Source organism: Ursus arctos, unplaced genomic scaffold (genome assembly GCF_023065955.2).
Source record: "Ursus arctos isolate Adak ecotype North America unplaced genomic scaffold, UrsArc2.0 scaffold_1, whole genome shotgun sequence".
Taxonomy (NCBI): Eukaryota; Metazoa; Chordata; class Mammalia; order Carnivora; family Ursidae; genus Ursus; species Ursus arctos.
Genome location: NW_026622763.1, coordinates 88,015,876 through 88,042,797, shown reverse-complemented (window position 1 = coordinate 88,042,797; position 26,922 = coordinate 88,015,876). Strand labels below are relative to the sequence as shown.

General features: G+C 36.3%; 1 protein-coding gene across 1 annotated transcript in view; it reads left to right on the top strand.

Moving 5' to 3' along the window:
* Window positions 1-26,922, top strand: part of ABCA12 (ATP binding cassette subfamily A member 12) — a 172,368-nt gene that overhangs the window by 97,311 nt on the left and 48,135 nt on the right. Inside the window, exons 14-26 of the mRNA XM_048213947.2 lie at window positions 674-798; window positions 2,696-2,869; window positions 5,834-5,998; window positions 6,324-6,534; window positions 7,489-7,628; window positions 9,405-9,524; window positions 12,522-12,612; window positions 14,767-14,946; window positions 15,512-15,827; window positions 19,032-19,146; window positions 24,920-25,249; window positions 26,337-26,406; window positions 26,495-26,629. Of these exons, the coding sequence (XP_048069904.1) occupies window positions 674-798; window positions 2,696-2,869; window positions 5,834-5,998; window positions 6,324-6,534; window positions 7,489-7,628; window positions 9,405-9,524; window positions 12,522-12,612; window positions 14,767-14,946; window positions 15,512-15,827; window positions 19,032-19,146; window positions 24,920-25,249; window positions 26,337-26,406; window positions 26,495-26,629 (2,172 nt within the window). The remainder of the gene's footprint in view (window positions 1-673; window positions 799-2,695; window positions 2,870-5,833; window positions 5,999-6,323; window positions 6,535-7,488; window positions 7,629-9,404; window positions 9,525-12,521; window positions 12,613-14,766; window positions 14,947-15,511; window positions 15,828-19,031; window positions 19,147-24,919; window positions 25,250-26,336; window positions 26,407-26,494; window positions 26,630-26,922) is intronic.

Genomic DNA, 26,922 nt, shown 5'->3' with positions numbered 1-26,922 from the left:
CTCATGAAGAAGTCAAAAGATATTTGCAGAATGGAGATTATAATCTGCTAAAATAAAGTCAAAATATCGTTTGTTATGCATTAAGTGACCCAGATACAAAAAAATTATAATCACTGTTCTAAAAAAGTTGGAAGTTAAATACATTCCATTTAAAAGTGAGGTAGTGACTATTAAAAATCCTTTATAAACTGTAACATGCTGGGCAAAGTTAAGGAAAAGTGCTTTGCAGCATTATGTGGCGGATTTAGCAAACCTTGTCCTAAGTTGACAATATTATATGATCCGAGGTTGAAAAGCATTTTGAATTTCTGTGATGTTTTAAATCAAATGGAGGGATATATATTTAGTGCATTATGTGATCAAAGTCTGTGAGGAAACCATATTTTTTTTGAATCAACCTTGTGTTGTAGACATCCAAGGAAAATTTGTAACCCAGAACAATCTATTACCTTGGGTCAGTGATACCATAATTGGAACAAGGCTAAATCATATAGAAATAGATCCTAAAGATGCAAAGTTCACCAAAACTGAGAGACCTCTGCTCCTCACACAAGACATATATGTGGAGTGTATGTTTTAGTCTAGAAGATTTCTCTAATGTTAGTACGACAACTTAAGAAGAATTACACTGCAACCAACACGTGTTTTGTTTTCTTTCTTTTTTTTCTCGCAGGTCAGTTAATAGAAATGTTTAGAAATGTTGAAGAGCTGAAGGAAGAACTGAGGAGAACGACAGGCATGTCCAATAGGAGTATCGACAGTCTGCTGGCCGTTCCTATCCCCGATAACAGAGCTGAGGTGGGGCAAGATGTATTTGTACTTACAGCCAGATCCTAAAAGTTTAAATCATGTGTAGTGTTTGTTGAGCACTTGTCAGTAAAACACTGAGAAGCTGCTTGCAGATCTGGTGCATTTTGCATGCAAATGATAAAATTAGAGGCTGAATTCCTAGTGGGGTTAGAAGAAAAGTCCTGAAGCAAGACGGTCACCACTATTTTTTCCTTTCCTTCTAGTTTTCCTTCTCCTTCATCTTCCCTCCTTTGTCCTCACCTTTTCCTTACCTCTAGAAGGTTTTCTTAAATCAGTTGGTGCCATCAATAATTCTGTATATGCACAATCGCAATCACATTTTCTGAGACAAATTTACACATCTGTTATGATGACATCAAAGATTTCAGTAATCTAATTGGGAGAAAAAAACAAAACAAAACAACAGACCATTTACAATTTGTTGAAGTGAATACTCAGTTTTGCTTTTCTAAAGTCCCAAGACAAGACATAGTATATAAAATAGATAGCATCCAGGGAACTCTGGGCAAGTTTGTGGGTATAGTGAACATGTTTGGGTGTGAAAATTAATAAGTCAGTTCCTCATAGGCTGATAATAGGGTTTTCCACTCGAAATGTCTCTTCTTTTATCCCTTTTCCAAGTCCATTGTCTGGAAATGTCATAGAAATTTACCAAAAGAACTGTAGAGCTTAAGGCCTCATCCGTTCAAAACTTAATGTGACAGAGTGTGTCATTTCTAACCACAGCCCAGCTATTCTCCAATATTGGATAAAGTTTTTTGAAAGCCTTGAAGACTGCCTTTGGGAAATATTTAGGTTTACTTGTGTCCTCTTCATTGGTTCCCTCCTATAAAAACTAAAAGTGCTTTGCCGTCCCTTTTTTCTTCTTGTTCTAGCAAGTAGTCGTCATTGTCCTTTTCCCTTTGATCTCACCTTTTATTCATTTTATCCTAAGGTCTGAATTTAATAATCAAGTGCTTGGCTTCTGAAGAGTAGGTTCATTTTACTAAATAAAAACATGTAAATGGGGAGTGTACATTCTTAATATTTTCAGAAGGAAAGAGGAAAGTTTCAACAATCTTGAATTTCCTAAACTTTTCTCTTGGTTTCAACTCAATGGCAAGAGAGACTACTTACTTCTCACATACACACCTCACTTTTCAGATGGCATCACTGGCCAAGATGGTTGATTCATATTATTACATAATTCTGGGCTTTTTGGGTTTTGCCCTTTATCTCTTCATAGAGATACCTAAAGGTTCCTGTATAAGATTATAACTTCAAATGATTTTAAAAACAAAATGCAATTTAAATACACTAAATAAAATTTTAAAGGGAAAACGAATCTTAAATGAATATTTTTCCCAAACTTAACTCCAGATCAATTCTTTCTTGGTGCCATCACTCACCCAGTTATTCAAACAAGAAATCTCAGAATCATCACAGACTCTTCTTCGTCCTTTTCTCCATCTTGTTTCTTAAGCTTTCCAGTGAACTCTGGGCTCTCTATAGTTTTATTGATAGTGGTTAGTGCTTTATTTTTGTTTTAAAGATTTATTTATTTATTTGAGAGAGAGTGCGTGTGTGCACAAGTGGGGGGGAGTGGCAGAGAGAGAGAGGGAGAGAGAATCTCAAGCAGACTCCATGCTGAGCATGGAGCCCAACGTAGGGCTTGATCTCATGAACCTGAGATTGTGACCTGAGCTGAAGGTAACTATTGGACACTTAACTGACTGAGCCACCCAGGCACCCTGTGATTAGTGCTTTAAATGGGGGGAAAAAGTTGACTTGGAGCATAATTTATCATATTTTTTAATGAAATCTAAGAATAAAGAAAAACCTTTCTTTTGAGAGATAGCTCTCAAAGGATTCACAACTAAAATATTCTTCTTCCTCCAACTTGCAGATTATTTCTCATGTGTTCTGGTTGCATTCTTGTGATGCTAATATCACCTATTCTAAAATGGAGGATGCGATGAAGGAATTCTGCAGCCTGCCTCTTCCAGAAAGATCCCGGCGGTCTTACCTCATTGGACTCACCCTTCTGCACTACTTGGACATTTACAACTTTACATACAAGGCAAGTTGCTGTTGCTGAAATATTTCATAGTCACAGTTTAGTATAAAAATATTTGATTACATGAGTATGTTCCCTGATACTATAATAAATGAGATCCATTTATACAGCTTTTGGAATTATAACTTTATTTTAGAGCTAAATAGGACCTTAGTGATCATATACTGCAAATCTGCACATTTTATAGATAGGAAATTAATATTATTGCCTGATTAACTCTGTTTGTATATCCAAGGCCACATATTAAATTTAATATATATAATACTAAAGTATGAAATACAGATGTTTTGTGTGTGTGTGTTTTTACAGTGAATGAACATTAATTTGATAGGATAATAAAGATTAGAGCAAAGTTTGTTGTTGGGTTTTGTTGTTGTCGTTTGTGGGTTTTTTTTGTAAAAGAAAGTAGGGTTTTTTTTTTTTGTGGTGTTAAAAATCTGTGTGTGTGTGTTTTTTCCGTCAATTTAGAAAGAGGCTAATGACTTCAGCTAACAATAAGTAGATGCTTCATAAGTACTTGTGTAATACAAAACTGAACAAAAAATATAAACATAGAAGAATTAAACACCCTTTCCACCTAGATCAAAGTTATTTACATGTTATTACAAACACTGAAAAAAATGTTTTTCCCTTTAAAGTAAGAAGAACCGGAAACAACATGGCTGACTTTTGTTGTTATAGCAAAGGGGGTGAAAATGTTTAGGACTAGTTATCAATAATCCTATTCTGGGCCATCATTTTCTCACACCTGTATTTCTGTAAGGGCCTCTTAATTGGCCTCCCTGCCTCCACACCTGCAACCTCCCCACCACCACCCTGCCCCACCATCCCTAAGCAGCCAGAGTGATCCTTTTAAAACTTTAGTCACATTATGCCAACCCTGTGCTCAGTACCTTCCAGTGGCTCCCCAGTCTAAGTATACCCCCCAGATCCTACAGGAACCCCATGATCTGCAAAACCCTTCCCATCTCTAAAATTCTCTTTCCAAATTGGTGACACCTTGGGCCCATGGCTGCTACATGGAACCACTCAATATTTCAAATGCCAAGAATAGTGCCAGGCCCAAAGAGGCCCTCATCAAATACCCATTAACTAGACAAATGGTTGTTTTACATAAACTATAAACTTAAATGCATATGAGGTGAAATTACCAATTTAGTTCATCTAAAATGTTAATCCTTATTTTATAATGACTCTGTGGAGCAGATACCAAACCAAATATTTTTTGTTGAGTCTAGTAATTAAATACAAGCATTTTGGGCACCTGGGTGGCACAGCGGTTAAGCGTCTGCCTTCGGCTCAGGGCGTGATCCCAGCGTTCTGGGATCGAGTCCCACATCAGGCTCCTCCGCTATGAGCCTGCTTCTTCCTCTCCCACTCCCCCTGCTTGTGTTCCCTCTCTCGCTGGCTGTCTCTGTCTCTGTCGAATAAATAAATCTTTAAAAAAATTTAAAAAATATAAATACAAGCATTTGACAAGCAGAAGACCATTCCTACTTCTTTTAGGTATTGCAAAGAAAAATAATGAAAAATTTCTTATCGTTAGTCAATTTGTTTCACATCAGTGTAGGAATGCCCAGAATTTTGATAGAACTGGAAAAAAAATTGAAATGTTGATTGTAATTTAGAAAAAAAAATAACTGAAATTAGTATCTGTGCTGGTGAGGTAATTGTGTCTTCACAATATCTCTCCAACTGCATCTTGTGCTCATAATGGTGGTCTTTGACTTTCCTGGATATCTTAAGAGCTTTCCCTCTTCATGGGCCTCACACATCTTTCCTGCCCTGCCTGTAACATTCCTCTGCTTATTCTTCCTCTGCTTTGTTCTCCATTGGGGTGCCATGTGGGAGAGATCTTTCTTGATTCTTAGCTAAACTCTCTCTACCTCCTCGTATTCCCCAGTCTTTTCTTTATTGTTCTATTTGAAATCTGTTCCTTCTATTAGACCAAGGCTCCTTGAGTGGAGGGACGGTATCTCTTGGTGTACCACCATATACCCATCCCCTCACCCATGCTGGGGACATAGCAGGCACTCAATTAATGCTTGGTGATTAAATGAAATAGAGAGTGAAATTACTTTAAAATTTTAAAATGTTTCCAGTGTATCTTCATGCAGCAGAAAAGCATTGTAGGATTATGATTAAACTTGAATCACATGAGCTTTTTGACAGAGCTTTTCTGATTTTATGGATCATATTATGTGATTTTTTAGCAACAGTATATCCATGAAGAGTTATGTAATTGACATTTGCCCTTCTGACTTTTAAAATCATTTATTTTTGGCAACTTTATTGAGGTATAATTTATGTACTGTAAAATTCACTTATTCAAAGTGTCCAATTCAGTGATTCTTTTGGTAAATGAATGAAATTGTGCAACTATTACCGCAATCTAATTTTCAAACATTTCTATCAGTCCCAGAAAAAAACCTCATGTCTATATGCAGCTATTTCTCATTCTGACCTCTAGCCCGTGAGACCCCTGATCTGTTTTCTGTCTCTAGAGATTTGCCTTCTTTAGACATTTTATATACACTGAATCATACAACACATGGTCTTCGTTTGGCTTTTTTTACTCAGTAGAATGTTTTTGAATTTCTTGCGTATTGCAATATGCATCAGTATTTCCTATTTCATATCTTTTTTATTACCAAACATATTCTGGTTAAAGGACGTACATTTCATTTGTCCATTCATTTGGATCGTTTCCAGTTTTTTGGCTATTGTGAACGATGCCAGTGTGGACCTTCACATACAAATCTTGGTGTGGACATATGTTTTCATTTCACTTGGATAAGTACTTAGGAATGTAATTGCTGGGTTGCATTGTAAACTTATATTTAAGTATTTAATAAACTTCCACATTTTTTTCCCAAAGTGACTATGCCTCTTAAGATTCTTACCAACAGTGTGTGCGGGTTCCAATGTCTCCACATACATCATTTATTTTTATTCTGTTCCTGTTAGGTGTTTTTTCCTAGGGAAGATCAAAAGCCGGTAGAAAAGATGATAGAACTCTTCATGAGGCTAAAAGAGATTCTCAATCAGATGGCTTCTGGCACACATCCGCTGCTGGATAAAATGACATCCCTGAGACAAATGCATCTGCCCAGAAGTGTTCCATTAACACAGGTAGGAAAGTCACCCAGTAATGTGCTTATTGGGAAATTCCTTTTGTCACATTAACTTTTATTCGAGATTAGTTACAATACATTCAGCTACAAATATAGTACATTGGGAAAAAGCACCTGCAGGAAAACTCTTTTACTCTGGCAAAAGTTGTTGCCACTTAAGTCAGTGAAGCTCAGCATTCTGCATTTACATTTGGGGTACATGTTTTAAAGGAATTATGGAAGCTATAAGGTTACTCTAAGCATTACCAGGTTTTTGTCTATATTGTTCTCAGCAGCATTTATAGCTTTCTAATGTTAATAAATCATGGATTTTTATCTCATAGGCAATGTACAGAAGCAACCGGATGAAAACACCCCAAGGATCATTTAGTACCATCTCCCAAGCATTGTGTTCCCAGGGAATCACCACTGAATATTTAACTGCCTTGCTGCCCTCTTCTCAAAGGCGAAAAGGCAACCACACCAAGGATTTTTTGACTTATAAATTAAGCAAAGAACAGATTGCTTCCAAATATGGAATTCCCACACATACCAGTGAGTATACCTCGAAATCAACGTAGTAACGTCATCTCCTGACAGCATTGTCTGCTGTAGCTTAGCCTTTTATAATCAATGAAGTATTAGTTCTCCTCAACGCTACTACAGTACTTACCACACACCAGACATGTTTGCGTATTCACTGATTCACGCTTTACAACAAGCCTGGGAGATGTTCTTACTAAGGGGAAATGAGGCACAAACACACCAAGGAACTGGCCATGGTCACCCAACCTGAATGCATCAGAGCCGTGATCGGAACTCAGCGGTCTGCTGCAAACTCTAGCCTCTTAATTACAACATTGAGAATTCATCCGTCACAACATCACCGTCCTTGCTAGTAAATAATACTTCTAAAAACATCCTTTAAATCTGCTTAGATAATATTTTTCTTAACTTTCAAGAATTAGAAAGTTGTACCACACATGGAGAAGTTCTGAATGCAACAGAACTATAAATGTTTAGTGGCACATCGACCCCACGATGCTTGGAATGTGAAATTCCAGCAACTGGGCTCTTCCACATAATATACAGATATTTACTATAGCAATTGGATTGACTCATTTCTTCATCTTTTTACTCATTCAGCATTCATGGACAACTCTTATGTATGTGGTACTACTATTCTAGTAGCAGATTTTTGTATATTTCCTGAAATTAAGCATTGGTGAGGTGAATCTGTTGGAAGATATCCTGAAATGTGATTTTCAACCTTTCTAACTCCTCTTGACAAATGCCATCCCTTATTATAGGCTTGATTATTGTGTTAAACTTTCACAACTAAAAAAAAAAAAGATTTGTTACTATACTTTCTTACTTTGATGCCAGAGGCCTCACAATTGTTAATAAGGGATGTATCTTTGGGTGTGATGATAATCTGTGTCAGTTTACCATAATGTAATAGATTTTAGATCCACATACTAAATGGTGTTTTCCCCTTTTTCCTTCCAGCACCATTTTGCTTCTCCCTTTATAAAGACATCATTAATATGCCTGCTGGACCTGTGATTTGGGCTTTCCTGAAACCTATGTTGTTGGGGAAAATTTTATATGCACCATATAACCCCGTCACAAAGGCAATAATGGAAAAGGTTTGACCATTATAACTCAGAGTTTCTGTCTAGAGTACTAAGATGATTTTAAAGTAATCAACTTCCAAATTTACTATAGTTGACTCAGCTTTCTTTATATCTTACCTACTATTACTGTTGACTTTCGGAAACTCTTAATTCTCAAACTCTGCCCTGTATATGTATAAACAAAATAGACTGGTTGGTAGACCTTTGAAGAGACATGAATCGTGTTGAAACTTGAGAATGAGGTTAGTCGAAGCAAGACTTCAGATTTTTCAGCTTATCTCCAAAAGCAGAAATTTTTTCTACAACTTGTGTCTAATTTTCAAAGTGTGTAAAAATAATGGCACTAGAAAAAATAACATTGGAGCATTATATAACTAGTTTGAACAAAAACAGTCCCTAAATTATAAATTATTGGCTTCATATTAGGTTGCACAATTCAGCATGTTATGTTTATGTAAAAGATAGCGATTGAGAAAGACAACATTATTAATAGTAACTATACTTATCATCTACCCTATTTAACCATAATTACATTTCTCTCCCCAAATTTTAAAGTTAGCTTTAATGATTTGAATTATTAACTTTCTACTTTTAAAATGATAGAGTGAAAGTAAAAAAAAAAGGAGATCTCTGCTTTACCATTTCTTGGTCATTAGACCATAGTTTTGGTGAATATAACGTTATTTTAGATCTATATAAAAATGGACATGAGTTCATCACTGGTTTCTAGAATGTTCTTTATTTCTGTTGTTTGCATTTTGATACCTTATTTGCTTTATTGGCTACACTTCTGTATAATTTTTGCATAAATGAAGTGGTTACCTGCTTATTTCCTAAGTGCAGTCATTTTTTTGTCTTTCCTTTTTGTTTGGTTCTCTTTTTCTCTCCTCTTGATCTTACTTTTTCTTTTATGTAACTAGTGATTTTTAGCACTCAAGGATGTGTTTTTCTGTAATTTATGCACATTTCTCTAATTCTTTATAAGTTATTATGCTATGCACACATTCATATGCAGAGTTTTTTGTCATTGTTTGCATTATTAAAATGAGGTTACATTAGAATGCTTTTCTATATATTGCTTTACTCACACAACAATACCTTGTGGAAATTCTTCCAACTCAATTGGTATAGCTTAATTCATTCTTTTTGAAAATTGCAAACTTTTTCATACCATAGAATTTACTCAGCCAATCCTCAATTGTTGGGCATTCATTTTGTTTCCAGTGTTTCCTTTTTATTTTTTTGCTAATGTAAATAATGTGACAACAAATACTCTCATGCATATTATTTATACAGTGGTATTTTTATTTCATTGAGATGATTATTTAGGATTGAGGGATTGAGGAATAATGTATTTTATTTAATGACTGTTGTCAAATTGCTTTCCCAACAAGGCTGTAACACATCCATTTCCACCAGTAGTGTATGTAAGCATCCTTCCCCTATCCTTGAACTAGGGTGCTTCTGTAGTAGTAAAGTGAAATGTATCATTGGAAAAAATGACTAACTTCTGGAAACTCCAGAAGGTATGTCTTCATTTTGACTGTAAATTCACTGTGGATAGTGAAGCAAACCCTACATTTTCCAGAATTGTTAAAAGTGATTTTGACCCTATTAAAAGCTGCCATTTAAAAACTTCTGACCATGTGGGAAATTTCTGACACTATTTTTTTTTTACTAGCTCCACCTTTTAGAACTGTTTCTTAAAGCTGTGTAACAAAATAAGATACCTTCCTGAAATATAGGAAAGATAGTAATGGACCAGATCTGTTTTTCTTTGTCTTTTAGTCTAATGTAACTCTGAGGCAGCTGGCCGAATTAAGGGAAAAATCTCAAGAGTGGATGGATAACTCCCCCCTTTTCATGAATTCTTTCCACCTGTTAAACCAGACAATTCCCATGCTCCAGGTAGGAGACGGCTCTTTCTCTTCCATAGGAATTATAATTCTTTGAGATTTTAATCACTTTCATTATGGGAATTCGCAGATAGTAACTCAGAATCCATATTCAGTAGATTAAATTGCCTGTCCTCCAGAGAGAAAATCTGAGACAGGATAACAGATCTGTCACTCACATTCAGAATCATCCTCAGCTCCCATGATGCATCCTTTCTCTCTAATTCAGAGATAAGCCATCTTACAGGTTGAACTTGATTCATAAATACTGACATAAATCTTGTTTTCCAAAACTAAAATGCGGTAAAAACTACTTTAAAATATGCTCATTTTATTTGTTCCTCCACTTTAAATTATTTTTTTGCTATCTTAACAGAACCAGAGTTCCTAAAATATTAATATTCTGAAGAAGGACATTAAATTTGGGGAGTTCTTCGGTTGAAACATACGACACTCTAGGTTAAAGATTTGACAGTGCAACTCAAATACAATGCACAATGGTTAAAAAGTGTAACTGGAAATTCTTGCAAAAGATACAAGGTTTCTGAAGGTGATAAAAATAATGTGAGGAAATGGTCCAATCACAAACAGAGATGTCGACAACCAACCTTGGAGCAACAGAATCAGACCAGTTACCAGCTAGAGAAGAGAAAACTGGCAGGAAGGAAGGCAACATAGGAACTTCAAGAGAGAATGGCTTGCATATCGAAGTATTGAGAGAGGCCCAAGGAAGATTGATGGAGAGCTAAAATATATTTGCCACTGCTTCCCCAAAAGGCCTTCTTATAATCATGCTCAAGAAGCTAAATATAGAATAAAAGATTTGTAGCACACGACTTTGTCAGAAAAATTACACCCAAAGATGCTTTGCTCAGTCTTTGTTTTGACTAACAATTGGCACATAGTTACAATTACAATCTGGCTCTTATTATAAATAATATATAAAGTTTATGTTATAATATTATAAATAATAAAATACATTTCTGAAACAGATATTTAATAAGTTAATTAATTTAAAAAGTAAACTTCGATCAAACACCTTCCCCACAATTTACTATTAAATTTGGTCCTAATTTTAAGTATGTTCATTTTAAGTGGCCCCCCCCTTTTTTTTTGATGAATCTTGTAACAAAGACCACTTGAGTAGTACTTTATTGACATATGTATTTTCCTAAATGGAAGATTGCTCCTTTTTTCCTAAAACTTTTTTCCTGTGGAGCAGGAAAAAAACCCTACACATGTGATTTCATTAAGGAACGTTTTGTTGGCTAAAACAGTGAATGAACAAAAGACACGATCTATGCCTCATAGTTCCAAAATGCAGTAATTTGCTGTAGAGAAGCTCTGTGACCATCTCCATAAAGAGGCCATCATCTAATGGCAGCAACTTTATTCTGTTCTAGACCAAAACAAATCATTATTCTCAGTTATTGAGGACAAACTTATTTCTACAAATGTACACAGAATTTGAAATTCAAAGCTTTTAGCGTCACACCTGGCTTTGCCAATGTGAACCTCTAGACAAAAGATGTAAGACACTCGATCTACAGTTTATAAATCTCTAAAATGAGTGTCTTGATAGCCACTACACAGATGTGTGAGGATCATATGTGTGGAAGCATGTAAAAATATTACTTATATATCCTAGGACTGATTGCAAAAGGAGTGGTGGGAGAATGGCCATGTGGCTCTGTGGATCATCTCTGAATTGCAGCTAACACAGGGCCTTGTTTATTACTAATGCTCTGATTCAGTTTTTCCCTGATGCACAAATTACTTCCTGGTAGATAGTGAGACTTTAAAGGATTTGGCTTAGCGCAGTCTGAGTATATCATAGCCATTGGTCTACATGCTGCCAACTACTCTTGGATCCCTCAGCACCTGTGGATTTAGCAAATTAATTCTATTGTATATATGCTCTGTTAATACATATTATTCTTAATCATATATCTCCATGATAACAAAACTGAAGATCTTGGTAGGAAGGACAGAATAGTAAGTAGTACTGACTCGTCCTCTAAAGGGAAAACCAACTTAAGCCTGGCTCACATAAAAACTAGGCAATGGATTAACACATAGGATAAACATCTTTTTAATCAAGTTGAATTCTCTGCCTTCAACTTTCCCCTTGGCCCTTACTGATTTTGTGTCCGCAAGGGACCTCAAGGTGTTATGGAAAACTGTGTGAGAAAATTAAGGTAAACTGTATTAGACAGTGCCCAGTACACAGTAACATCTCAGTAAGTGTTACCTAGTTGTACTTCTACAGTGGTAGAAGCTATGTCTACTCATTCAGAAGATAGCTATAACAGTCTTTATATGTCAAAGCATTTATGAAATTTTCAGTCTTTCCATGGATATAGAGTAATTTAATGTTTTATCATCAGTTCATTTTTCTATGTTCACATAATTGTGCCTTTTACAATATAAAATGATAGTGTAGCAATTTACATTTGACTGTCCTGATAAGATGAGTCATTTCTACCTGCTTTACAGAAAAGTAACACGAAGCTGGAAAAAGCCAAGTGCTTGCTGAGAGCCAGTAGCTAGGAAGTAGTAGAAGTAGGATACACGGTCAACTGTGATATGAAATTCCATATAGACATCACAATTTTTAGAAGTTGTTTTAGTTTGTTTCTGTTGAACAAAATTCAGCTATGAAATTCAGCCACTGCAGTTATGCACAGCATATATCAAAAAACAAATGATGTAATAGCCATGGGTAAACTGTTAGGGTAAATATAATTTCTTACTGTTGATAATTAGATCTGGCTACTTTAGCATGCTGACCAGTTTGTCTATAGATAAGGAAAAAACCAGCCTTTCTAGTCATGAGCAGCCATGTACCTTCTTTTTCTTTCTCAAGGACTTGTATGTGAGCACCACAAGGTGAGGCACTGGTACTACAGAGTGGGGGTTACTTCATTTCACTGAAGGTATTATTAGAGAGACAATCATTAGACACGTTTTCCTCTTGTATTGAAACTGATTCCCTATTATCATTTGTTAGAACACTCTAAGGAACCCCTTTGTGCAAGTTTTTGTGAAATTCTCTGTGGGACTTGATGCTGTTGAACTATTGAAACAGATAGATGAACTCGGTAAGTCCAGATTCACAAAACTTCTGTTCACTAGTCGTGTCAGAAATGTGAAAAACATGGTTGCATTTGAAAACGTTTTGTTTTTTTCCTGTATTTTATTTTTAGCTAGTTATTCTAAGTAGAATCTTGGATATATCTATCCGTCTTTTCCCCAGGTAGTTGTATAATTACAAGTAGTAACAACTATGTGGATACCCAGTATCTGCAGTTAGTTTCAACAATTATATACTTCATGTAAATGCAGCTTTTCCTGCAATCATTGGTAGGTTGGTAGGTTGCTAGAAATAAGAGGACTTTTTTTTTTTTTTTTGGTAACTTGATGAAAAGCAGGTCCTTAAGGACAAAGGAAAATGAAATGGTTTATGTCTGGCTATATTTAACATTTTATCTCCACTGGCCTCAGTATCAATTTGACTAACCCAGAATGTACCTGGAAGAAGTTATTGAGTTAGCAAAAGCAAAACAAAGCAATGAAGAGACTCAAAAGAAAATAAACGTGAATCAGTATTCAAGGTTGGATCCTCCTCTCACGGTCATTTAAAAGGAACAGGCAAAGAGGATCAAAGGAAGCTGTCTGAACTTATGCATTCCCTCTGCCACATCCCCACCTTCAACCTAAGGGATACAAGACATCTAATTCAGTCTGTGTCTGACTCGCTGTTGCTATGCAACCACAAGTATGAGGAAGGGATTGAGAGCATCTGAATTTGGCTGCAGTAGAGCAAGTGCCCCTCCTCCTCCCTGGTGCTACTGGGACATAAGTGACATAGGTTGTAAACCAGCAGGGAAGAATTATGCTTACATTTGTCTTGTATATAGTTGTGTGCACTTCATGATAGTTGCCTGAATTTGACTGAAGAAAGATATTAGTGGATTTATTCTCTGAAAGTATCATTTGGGTAAGAAACCATTTGATAAAAATATCAAAAATATACTACAAAGTTCACAAGTTTTATCTTCCTAACTTTAAATATAGAAGGGGAGTTCTAGAATTTAAAATTAGACTAAAATGAATGTAGCAGAGACTTGATGTTCCTATAATTGTATGTGTAATTTAGTATCTAAGAGTTTATATAGTTTGAACTGAGGGAGCACTGACCCTCATAGCTCTTCTTTGATCCTCTCTGCCAGCATGTCTAAGGAATCCTTGGTGTTGTGTTGATTTCCAATGGCCACTGGAGGCCACTGTTCAACCACAGTTTTGCCCCTCCCCCACCAATGTCTATATCAAACCAACCATTTCACTTTAAATTCTAATGAGAAATGCATTTAATAAGCTGCCCTCTGTGAGAAATTAAGTCTTACATTGGACTGTGGAAGAGTCATGTTTGGGTTCTGTGAGGAGGGATTTATGATACAACATTCTTGGTATTCATGACGATCAAGTCAGTGAAAATTTAATTGGCCAAGTGATTTATTAACTTGCAATTTCATATTTACCCTTTGTCTCGGTTGATTTCCTCATAAGGAATCATGAAATTGAAGAGCAATTAAATCCTCTTTCTTCCAGAGTAATTACCTAAAATAAAATCTTGATCATTTTGTCTAGATTAATACAGATATCAATAGAGAGAACTCACATAAGGTTTTAAATCAAACAGTTTTAGAGAAAGTTGTTCACTATGTGGCGTAGATTCTCACAGTCTCCTAAGAAACTATTCTGTAGCATGCCTTATTGAACAATATAGTTTATTTGTTCTACACAATCTACGTAGATTTTCCTTTAAGTTCTTACATTCACATTATCTGAATAAAGTGAGTGTGTCCATTTACTGTAAACTTCCATCTCTAGTTTTCTTCCCATGTGGATGTATTTTTTAAATTATTCACCTTTAGTCACTGGCTAACCAAATTGTAGCAGAATATACTTTTAAGTTAGCTCATATCACTCTTTGAACTTGGGTCTACTCTATCAATCCTAGCTCAATGTTCTGTTCAATGAATATTTGCACATCTGGACCCATTTTCCCAGGTGTTACTAGATATTTTTATTACCAAATATTTTAAATTCTAGTAAATTCTACAACTTCCTATTACTCATAATCTAAGTAAGTACTGACTAAAAAGTCAGTATTTTGTCCCATTACTACTAGAAACAATATTACAGTACAACATTATAATATATGTTTTGTCTATTTTGCTTTGTTTCTTTAGATATTCTAAGGCTGAAATTAGAAAACAGCATTGAGATCATTGATCAACTCAACACGCTATCTTCCCTGACAGTAAATATTTCCTCCTGTGTATTATATGACCGTATTCAGGCAGCAAAAAGCATAGATGAAATGGAGAGAGAGGCCAAAAGGCTTTACAAAAGCAATGAACTCTTTGGAAGTAAGTGGTATTCTACTAGAGTGTGAGCTTCTCTTTGTACTAAAATTGGCCAAATTCTTCCCTCACCCCTTTCATCGAGAACTCAGGAAAGTAGTCTGGAGGGGGGGACGGTCACTGTCCCCTCTGATGTCCTTAGAAATGAAAACCTTTCATGTAGTTAACCCACTATATTGTCTGACAAGACTTCCACAAAAGTATGATTTTGTTGGCATGGTTAAAATGAAGACTGAAATGGATTACATAGTTACAGGGTGAGGTTGAGTCCATAATCAGTCAAGATTATTCATTTTATCGTGGTGGTTTTTTTTTTAATTTTAGTAAGTGGCTTAGAGTGATATATTTAATCTGGCCACTTAGTTTGTAATTATATTCTCAAACTCCTGCTTTGAATCTCTGAAGTTGTCACTTCCAATTAGCCATCTTTTCTGTAAATTAGGAGCCTGAACTTACTGTCACATTACAAACTCAGTTGCCTGTTTGGCTGCCCCCTAAGTGTACCCTCCAAACAATGAATAATGTCAACCATAAAATAACCTTTCTGCTGTTGTTGCCATTTTATTTTTAGGTGTTATTTTTAAGCTTCCTTCTAACAGAAGCTGGCACAGAGGCTATGACTCTGAAAATGTCTCTCTTCCTCCTGTCATAAAATACACCATCCGCATGAGTCTCAAGACCGCACAGACCACAAGAAGCATAAGGACCAAGATTTGGGCTCCGGGGCCACACAATTCTCCATCCCATAACCAGATCTATGGCAGGGCCTTTGTTTACTTACAGGATAGTATTGAGAGAGCAATCATTGAATTGCAGACTGGAAGAAACTCCCAGGAAGTAGCAGTCCAGGTCCAGGCAATTCCATATCCCTGCTACATGAAAGACAAGTAAGTCCCTTTTAATAGCCAACCACTTTTCTGAGAACTCATTTCTGCGTATTCATTCACATGGATCAAGCGAAAGACTCTTTCATGAAATTTTTGTCAAATGCTTGTTTCTAGGCAAGGGTCCACACCACAGGGCACAGCTCCACTCTGGCTGCCTATTGTTACCAGAATGATGGTCAAGTCCTTATCAAATGGTTCAGGTTTTCTCGATCATAACCTTTAGCTTTCCAAGTACTGTGGCACTTGATGCAGGAGAATTGGACTCCAGACCTGAGTGCAGCGCTGCACGATTTGGATGCTACCCACTCTCTAGTGGTCTTCCCTTTCTCTAAGCAAGACAATCTTAACATCTCTTCCAACTCTCAAATTTCAGTAAAAATCTACAAGTGCATGGCCAGTCTTAAGGAAGAATTTTGATAAAACACATTATGGATCTCTTAAGATAAATATTATGCCATCTGAAACTATGTTATGCACTACCAGTCCACGTGCTAGGAATCTTCATCTAAAATGGTTTGCTGGGGGGCGCCTGGGTGGCACAGCGGTTAAGCGTCTGCCTTCGGCTCAGGGCGTGATCCCGGCGTTATGGGATTGAGCCCCACATCAGGCTCTTCTGCTATGAGCCTGCTTCTTCCTCTCCCACTCCCCCTGCTTGTGTTCCCTCTCTCGCTGGCTGTCTCTATCTCTGTCGAATAAATAAATAAAATCTTTTAAAAATAAATAAATAAATAAATAGATAAATAAATAAATAAATAAATAAAATGGTTTGCTGGGGCGCCTGGGTGGCTCAGTTGGTTAAGCGTCTGCCTTCAGTTGAGGTCATGATCCCAATGTCCTGGGATCGAGCCCCAGCTGGGGCTCCCTGCTCAGCTCCCTACTCCCTCAGCCTCTCCCCCTGCTCCTGCTTTCTCTCTCTGTCTCAAATAAAATCTTAAGAAAAATAAAAGTAAGGAAAATGGTTTGCTAAATGGACAAAAAGTGTAAAGTATGGTTTAGACAACTGAATTTGAATGGTCAAAAACTCTGCCAGTCGAGTAGCAGTGACTGGCTCCTCCACTCTGATCATAGTAAGGCTCCTCCTCCTGCGTAAAAGCTGGAGGCTGAATATCACTTAACAGAAATTGCATTTGCTATCCAGCCCAATTACTGCAGTTTATATACAATTCGGATGGTTCTGGGCTTTTTTTTTTTTTTTTTTTTCATTTTTATTTCTATCGATGCGTCTGTCTCCTCTGGCTGCTTCAAGAGCTATAGATGAAATGAGGTCACGTAACCCTCTGTGCAGCAGTGATACGGGGAGACGGATGAGGATTCCATCCATGGGCTGCCAAGGTTAGCTGCTTATTGTGGTGGCCGGTCAGTTCCTTGCAGCCTGAACTGTGTGTGAACCACAACGGCTTGCGTGAACAGTAAAGACCTGTGGGTTCAATTAAAAGAAAATTCTCATCTTATTTTCCTGCTCATCTTTTTCCCCTTGTAAATTTTGGCACCTAGGATGGTGGGTACCTGGATTTTCTTTTTTAAGAAGAAAAGTAACTGTACTCTGCTTTCTTCATGGGAGAGTATGACCATAGTATCTTCCAAATACATATAAATTCTTTATTGCATACAAATGCTCCCACATATATTATTTCCTTTGTTCTATCCAACAACCCCAGTAAGGTAAGAGGGGGCAGGTGGTATTAAGCATATTTTCCTGATGAAAAAACTGAAATCCAAAAGGGTTAAGTAACGTGTCCAAAGTTGTATAGCTAGTACCTTACTGGCCCTTCAATTAGGAAACCAGCATTTTCTCCTTATATTAAACCAAAGCTAAACCAAACCAGTCTTAAAATGCACAATCACTTGGAAGAAACATTACAGGGAATATGTTATTAACGAATGAGGGCCTTTGCCTAATTCTACGGCCAGAAACACCATTAGGGCTGGACCTGAACCAAGAGAAAATTCATTCAACAAATATTGTTTAAGTGCCTACCCCATGCCAGGCAGTTTCCCAGGAACCAAAAAAATTGGATATGGCCCCAACCCTCACTCTTCCCTCTTCCAAAGAAAAAGCCCAAATAATCCTCATGTCTTTGATGGTGATACACTTCTGATGTTAAAGTTATAATGAATGATGGTGATGTCATGTTCCATTAATATTTGCATTTTTCATGAGGAACTTGAAGGTAATTCCTTAGCCTTACAGATTAAAAAGGAAATGGCCTTGGTACTGTTCTCCAAGTGAAAATGTCAGTGGAGACTACTATGGAAAACAGGTCAATTTAGAGTTCCTCTCATTGAAAACTATTCATTTGCCTTACCCCATAGAAAGGTGGCTAGTGTCAGAACCATGGTTCTCAAACTATGGTCCCTGGACCAACAACATGGACATCACCTGGGAAATTGTTTAAAATGCAAATACTTTATCCCACTGCAGATAAAATAAATCAGAAGCTCATGGGTGAGGCTCTGAAATCTGTGTTTTAGTAAGCCCTTCAGGTGATTGTGATGCATGGTTAACTTCGAGAAACACTGCATTGGAACTTTCTGGTGTCATGGGAGACCACTCAGGAGTATATTTGGAGCCCGATGCAGCCGTCCAGTGACTGCCTAGTTTAGCACATTATCAGGAAAGACATTGCTATACTGTGTATGAAACATCTCCTGGGGCATGATTTTGAGGAATCCGGGTTCTTTGTTTGCATTTTAAATTGAGTGCTTTGAGTTTTATTGTATTTCATTTGGGAAATTTAGTTTAATAATAACTATGAGCTTCTAAAGAGTAGATAAATACAGTAATTTGGGAAGATATAGCTTTTAGCTAGATAAACCAATCATCATCTAATTTTATATCTGCCTTTTAGATAAGAATTTGGTTTAGACAGAAGGGTTTTGAGCTTTGCAATTATATCTATGTAATAATTATTTTCCTAGACAGGACCTACTCAAACACGCTCTAAACAATATGGTAATTTTATCTAACAGTCCGGAGCTGTTTTTCACTTTTGCAACATTACAGTAAGAAAATCATAGGTGTACTGTTAAGTCAGCTTCACACTTCATAAATAAGGGAGCAATATTAATGACTATTCTCAATTTCAAAACAGGAGTATAATTTCACTGTAAGAGGGGATGTGTTCTTTATATATTACAATCTGCATAGATGGTACTCATTTGGGTTGCTGAATTTTTGTTTTTATGTTTTTGTTTTTCTTACAGCTTCCTAACCAGTGTCTCTTATTCTCTTCCAATTGTGCTCATGGTTGCCTGGGTTGTATTTATAGCTGCATTTGTAAAAAAGCTTGTTTATGAGAAAGATCTCCGGCTTCATGAGGTATGTCGAGACTCTCCTCGTATTATGAATAAGATCCGTTTGTGTAATAATTACTATGATTTTCATCATGGCTATACAAACTCAGAAAGCCTGACCCGCTCCTCATGAATTTAAAAAGAAATATTTTATGAATCACAAAGGCAGCTGATACGGCAATATTTTTTTTCTTATAAAGTTACATAGAAGTCATTTTATAAGTGCCTCTGAAAAATGAAATATAAATAATTCTGAATAACATCTGAGTACAATTTATGATCCTAGCAGTAATTTTGTCCAAGAAGTTCCTATAGGACTTAGGATCTAACTCAGGAAGTTTAAATAATAACAGTAATAACTAGTAAGGCAGGAAGACTGTTGGCATGGTAACTAAATGAGTCCAAATGAAAATAGATACAGATATATGGACATAGACACATAGCCATAGACAAACAGATGGCTTGTTCCAGCTCCCATGAAGCAAATTCTCTTTCTGGTATACCTTGTCTTCTTCAATTTTCTTCTTCTCTGTCTTCCACTGACTCATGATTTATAGCAACTAAGAATTTCATGTTATGCTACTGACCAGGTTAATAGTATAATGATGAAAGACAGGACCTGGGATGTAAAGCATGATCTGTTCTGGAGCATGTTCCTCGTCATTATCTCCAGATCCCAGGTATCTTACTTTTTAGAATTTATGAAAAAGCGTTGTGTGATTTGGGGGTTGTGTTGGAATAAGAACTATGTTATCTGCTCATCCTGTAATGTGTCCATTCTTACACTCACTCCTGCAGCGAAAAGAAAGCAGAAACACTTCAAAACTGGGGCACAATAATTCTTGCAAGGCCTGGCTGACAGTCTGACATAATGAGGTTAGAGTAACCTGTTAGCCCACTTGCGCTTTCCAGACCGACTTTGCCAGTGCTTCCAGGCTATTGATTCTTTCTCCTCATAAGGTACAAATTACTGCTTCATGTTTTCTGTGAGCTCAGCCTCGGGTTTCCAGGGGTGTCCTAGAGTTTGAACCTATACTTCTTACCTTTTGTATTTGAATTCTGGCTGATCCTCACAGCTGCATTTTTATATTTCAGTTATAATTTGGTAAACTCGTTATCAGCTGGTTTGAGCTCTGTTGTGTTCAGGACTGTGTGCAATGCATTCTTAATTCCAATTTAGAAACTTGAATCCATGCCCTAAACCAGAATTTTGGTTGCAAGCGCCTACCTTATATTTCACTTTCAGGTTCCTGGTACTCAGAAGTGACTCTTCACAGACTAAAGGGAAACTTTAAAGTAGGAAACTGTGATAGAAACTGAGTTCTTTTCTACTTCAAAGTAAATATCTTAAAAGCAGTATTTGTGGTAGAAACACCCAGTAAATATAAGTATTCTATTGTGTATATATCATACGCACACTGTATTATTTTGTGTCTGACGATGATGCTTTTTGAGTGCATCTGTAGATGCCACAAAAAAATCAAAGCATAATGAAGAGTTCTTTCTTAACTGAAGATATGAAAGACATACTTTTAATGACGAACCAGTTTCTGTTTGGTAGCTTCGTGTCTTCATTTTGCATGCATCTACCTACAAAATTTAACTACCCGATCTTGGCCGTCAAAGTCATATAGTGGAAGATCACTGAACTTGGAATCAGAGAATCAGGCTTTGAATCTTCCAGTTCACTTGGACTCAATCCGTTAAACTTTCTAAGTCTTACCATCTAGACTTAATTCAGCAATATATTTCCAGAATGTGGCTCTCTCACTGCCATAACAAGAAAGGCATTCAATCATCCATACTTTATCAATTCTAAGGTCAAGATTTTTTTTTCCTTGCTTCTTAAAGCCTCTGAAATTGGGATGCATTTGATGAGGTATCATCATTTATTTGGTGGTGATTTTTCTTTCTTGCTGCCATGTCAAATAATGGCATGTCTTAAAATCAGCAGCATCCTAAATTCAAAGGAATGCAGTGTATTTGTGAGATGAATTGATGGAACCAGGGGTGGAATGAGTGGAATATTCTCAGTGCCTCCTGCTCAGCCTTCCTGTACTGCCCATGGTTCTCATCTTACCTCCTGCCTTTTAGAAGTGAAAAAGCTAAGCCCAGTGAGTGAGAGGTGGCTTGTGAAAACTGAGGAGCTAGTTAGTGGTAGATCTAGGTCTGGAACTCAAAATGTCTTGACTTTCAACCAAACCTTTCCACAGCATAGCTGCTTTTCTTCTCACAGTCTTATTTTCGTGGCATAGACCCTTAAAGGCTTTTGAAGATGATGATGGAAAATCTCTTAGGTTACCAGAGACTCAAAATCACTTTTTAATACCATCATTTTTATCCACTAAGTTCTAAAGCTTTTAATTCCCTGCATCCTTCTCATTCCAATTAAATAAAAAAGGTAAAAAAAAAAAAAAAAAAAAGAAAAACCTTTTTCGTTCTGTAATTGTTGTTAAATCTGGGCAAGAAAACCAAGGTAGTTGCTATTTCAATGAAGCCCTTAATCCTTGCCCTTGTTAAAGTATGACTCCAGTGAATTCCTTTAACTTGAGGAATTAGCGCAAATATTAATGCCCAATAAGTTTGTCGATGAAATTAAGCCTGTAGTTTAAAAAAGAAAAGATAAGAAAACTATTTTGAAATGGCTTTCAGTTGGGTTTTGTTCTGTGTTCCTTTCTTTTACCAATTAAAAAATTAAGGCTATACAAAAACTGATTTACAACACACGGAAAAATACTTTCTCACATTATTTTCTTGATTTATGAGTTAGCTTCTAATATAAGTCATTTATGGGGATTTCGGTACTTATATTCAGCTGGAGACAAAATTTGGAGTTCTTCTATCTCAGTTCAGATAACCTAAAATATCTGTGGTCTGGAAAGATGTTACCAAGAATTATGTAAGGGATTTAGTTCTTTGGTGCTTCACTTTAGACAGTGTTTAGCTTTCTTGATAGACACTACCCATCATATGAGTGGGGATTTGGAACATTGCAGGCAGTGCTCACAACATCCTTTATATCTCACTAAAAAACAATAATATAAAAATCTACTGTTAAGAAAATTTTTAGTTGAGGTAGAAAATGGTATTACTCCTTACAAATTAGTGCTTGACAGATATGAATATTTGTGATTTCTTTCCCTGAAAGCATTAATGTCAATTCCTGTGCATAAACTTCTCTTGAATGTGGCAATCTTACAGAATCCCTTCTCATTATTTTCTGCTATAAACTTCTCTTGAATGTGGCAATCTTACAGAATCCCTTCTCATTATTTTCTGCTATAAACTTCTCTTGAATGTGGCAATCTTACAGAATCCCTTCTCATTATTTTCTGCTATAAACTGGAGCAAACTCTGACCACTGTAGAGGGTTTTCCTTGAGCAACAGGTTATCAGATATTGATGAATTGCTTCAGGCAGGTTTGGGAGGCTTGAGACAAGTGATTCTTTGACTGGAAAGCTGGCACCTGACATATGTCACTCTGAGGAGCATCCAACGACATCCAGGAAAGCGTAGCCAGACGTTCTCTGTGGGCCATCTTCCATCAGCAACTTTGGTCTTATTTATTATAACGAAGCTGGCAGTGAATCTGGATAATTTATGGATAACTTACATGCTCTCATTGCTCTTTCTCTTTATGAATAACAGCTGTTCTCCTCATGGCATAAAATCGTGAAGTTTAACACTGAAATTTCATGCTAGAATGTTAAATAGTAAACACTTTCGGAAGCACCTAACTCAGTCCATTTCAGTAAGAAGCAGTGATCATTCTCCAACTTTTACCGACTCTCAGGAATAGGAATCTGATTTCGAGTCTTGAAAATTTCAAAATTACAGTGATAAACACCTGTAGTCTGGCCTTCAGGTTTGCCAGATTATCTTTTAATAAGGCTATGAATGGAGAATTTTCTGGATATATAAATGTTTTATACTGCAGCTATCAGTTTTTGGGGAAGCAAGACATGTTTGGTCAGCTGTATCTCATGTCCTTGATAGTGTCCTAGACATTTTACATCCACCTTGTGAAATGTTTTGACATTGTCTCCTACTGACAGACACTGCTGGAGAGAAGATATTTTTCATAGAAGCCACATGAAATTAGGTAGTGAATATCAGCTTTGGAGTAGTTATATGGGTCCCATAACTCCCCAGTTAATTATAAACTCAGTTAAATCTCAAAACACAAATAGGAAAGGCAATAAAAAAAGCTAACATATCATGATCGTATTTGAATAGGCGAGTGTCTCTAAAATGCAGTCATCGAACATGACATGGTAATTTTCTCAAATGGATTGGGGAGCAGAGAGAAAATTTCGAAAATAAGACCTGTGAGGTATTTTCTCATACCGAAATGTAATTTCGTTTTCAATGATAGATGCATAGCAACTGGAGGAAACCTTCCATAGTGCGTCTTTGCTCCATGCTGGTTTTTTTACTTTGACCCACCCTTCCATTCCTATGGAAACATAAGTTGAGTCTTTACTGCAAAGGGCGGGAGGGCCTGGGAGGAGAGAAGCAGTAAGGAGGGAGGAGGGTAAGGAAGAGGGCAAAGTTAAGAGGAAAAGTCACAGGCTTTTTCTCAGTGGTGATTAGCTTAAGGCCCACAGCTTAGACTGTTGGCAGTCAGGTAGCTGTTTCCATGGCAACAAGAGGAGCAGCAGAGTTATCAAAATGTGATAAGTTGCAAAGGCAGAAAGTAAAATTCACTGTTTCACGTGTAGAGCAAAAGATTCAGCACATTCCTTTTTCCCCCCCCAGACAAGTTAGTTTTAAAGGAGGAGGACATTGAAAATCCTTGATTTTTACCCAAAACACTGGATTATAAAGCTGTTAGTGGAGCACTTCTTTTGTTCTTTTTTAAAATGGACTGTTAGTTTCATAAGCTTAGCGTTAATCATGTATTGTTAAAACTGGAAATGAGGCTCTCCAGGTTCCCCCGAAGTGCAACATGTGACCAAATTCAAGGCAACCAAGATCCAGGGGAATTTACATCTTTCAGAATCTCTTTGAGTTAACGCTCAAATGCATCATGCTGGCTGTTTTTCTACCTTAGTGGAATGCCTCGGCCTCCAGGGATATCACTGAGTTATTAAAGAATATAAATTGAGAGAGAGGTATAGATGATCTCAGATACATGAGTTCATTTCAGGTGCATGAATGTCTTTCTGGAAAACATAGGTGACAGACCTGCCCTAAACACCCAGTGATCTTAAGGATGGGGAAACTGTGCCAAAACACAGAAAGTCTCACTTCAAAGTTGCATGTTTTAATTCTTACGAGTCAGGTTTATTCTCTTTCTCTCAGGAACAAGAGTACTGATTGTGTTGTCCATTAATGTATCTTTTTTTAAAAAATGGAGTTTTATTATCTCGGTCCCTACACCAAATTTGAAATCAACCATGTTTTTCTATGAGCTTGAAATACTCATAACTGTACAAATGTCAAATTCATGTTGTAAAATTCTGCAGGAGACACCATAAATTTTGATAATCCATTCTAAACTACTTTAATCTGGATCCATCAGTTAGATACCAGTTATAAAATGAAATTGGAAAAAAAAAAGAACCTCACCATCCAAATCATCCATTACACTGGGGCACTCTGAAAGCATATAATTTAAAATGGGCTGATGTAAATGGTCATATTAATTTTACAAATCCTTGACTTATGAAAATCATTAAGATGTCTGGTTCCGTATATATGAAGAGTATCGTGGGCATTTTGGCCCGGTGCAGGAATAATTGCTATTTGAGAGAATGTTGGCTCAAAAGTGGCTAACGCTTTTTCCTTTCTGCAGTACATGAAGATGATGGGTGTGAACTCCTGCAGCCACTTTTTTGCCTGGCTTATAGAGAGCATTGGATTTTTACTGGTGACCATCGTCATCCTCATCGTTATACTCAAGTTTGGCAATATTCTTCCTAAAACGAATGGGTTCATTTTGTTCCTGTATTTTTCGGACTATAGCTTCTCAGTCATTGCCATGAGCTATCTTATCAGTGTCTTTTTCAATAACACCAACATTGCAGCCCTGATTGGAAGCCTCATCTACATCATTGCCTTTTTTCCATTTATTGTTCTGATTACAGTTGAGGATGAGTTGAGCTATGTAATAAAAGTATTCATGGTGAGTCAACTGTCACAACTGAATGGCCAGGGTGTGATAAGAATTGATTCTCCTTATGTTTTTAGACTCTTAAACTGAAAGTTCATTTATCTAATTGAAAGGTTCTATGATTGCAAAATAAGCTTAACTATCCTAATGATAGTTTTTCCTATATTGCTGTATACTGTACAAGCATAAGACAATGAAAAAGAGACTTTTCTTAACAGCAATTCTGTTAAGAAATAATTTCTGAAGAAAGAATAGTTAAAATGTACTGTGTTACATTTTAAAGATCATCAAAAATTCTGACTTCTTCTCTGGTCCAATCCCTTAAATATCTTAAAACCTTTATAACTGGAGTTATTCTCCTATATAAATAATTTTCATGGTTTTCATAACTAACATACAGTATTACTTATAGGCATAAAGACAAATGCACTGACAGTATATGATCAATTTTGAGTTCTTTTCTGCCTGTTTCAATTCAAAAGTATTGAATTAATTTAAGAAACTTAATGAAATCGTTTAAGAATACTTTGAAGTTTGGAAAGTAGAAAAATAAATCTCACTGAGAGTCGTATTGAAACTTTGGTGTTTATGGAAATAGTGTTGAATAACTTTCATTTAATATTAACTGCTTTGGATTAAAACGACATTAAATTTCTAATGTGTTGCATTATAAGTATTCAATCGATTTGTATTTTAGTGTATTTTAATTCATAGTACTTCTGTTAACCTATAATCAATTTATGAAGTAAAAACATCCTCTGGCTCCTAATGGTTTATTTGATTTTAGTCTTAACATTGCATTACCCTGTAATTATCTATTTTATAAATTTCTAAGCAACATTTACTAAGTATAGATATATGTTTTGGATTTTTGACAAATATTTTTCAAGTTGTAATTTTCCTGCTTTTGTTTCCTGCTATTCCCTCCTCTCTTCCTTCAGAGTGGTAGCGTGCTTGATAAGAGACCTCTGTATTTTTAAATGCACTTAGGGAGTTAGTGTCAATTTTTCCTATGTAAGTGTCCAAAGTTTTAAGTATGTTTAGATCCCTCTTTTACAAAATCTTTAAGAACTATCATTGCTGTTTATTTTCTTCACAGAGTCTGCTGTCCCCAACAGCATTCAGTTATGCAAGTCAATACATTGCAAGATATGAGGAGCAAGGCATTGGTAGGCTCACTTCCTTTAAAACTGGATTTTAGTGTTCACAACTGCAGTATGTCTCACAGAAGAATAAATATATGTGTTCACTTTTTAGGTCTTCAATGGGAAAATATGTACAGTTCCCCAGTTCAGGATGATACCACTTCATTTGGCTGGCTGTGCTGTCTAATCCTAGCTGACTCTTTCATTTATTTCCTTATTGCTTGGTATGTCAGGAATGTATTCCCAGGTATGAACATATTTCCTACAGATATATTTTTCTATATAGTTTTCATAATTACAAATCAGCTAATGTAGATTTTCTAATATTTGGTTTGCTATATACAGTCTCAAAAAAAAAAAACAACTTAGATCCCAGAATTAACCATAATTTTCCAGGATGAGATAATACACTGGTGACTTCTTTCTCTAATGTTCCTTTATTTTATTTTATTTTAATTATAATTATAATTTAAATTTTAATTAGTTAACATACAGTGCAATATTGGTTTCAGGAGTAGAATTCGTGATTGATCACTTACA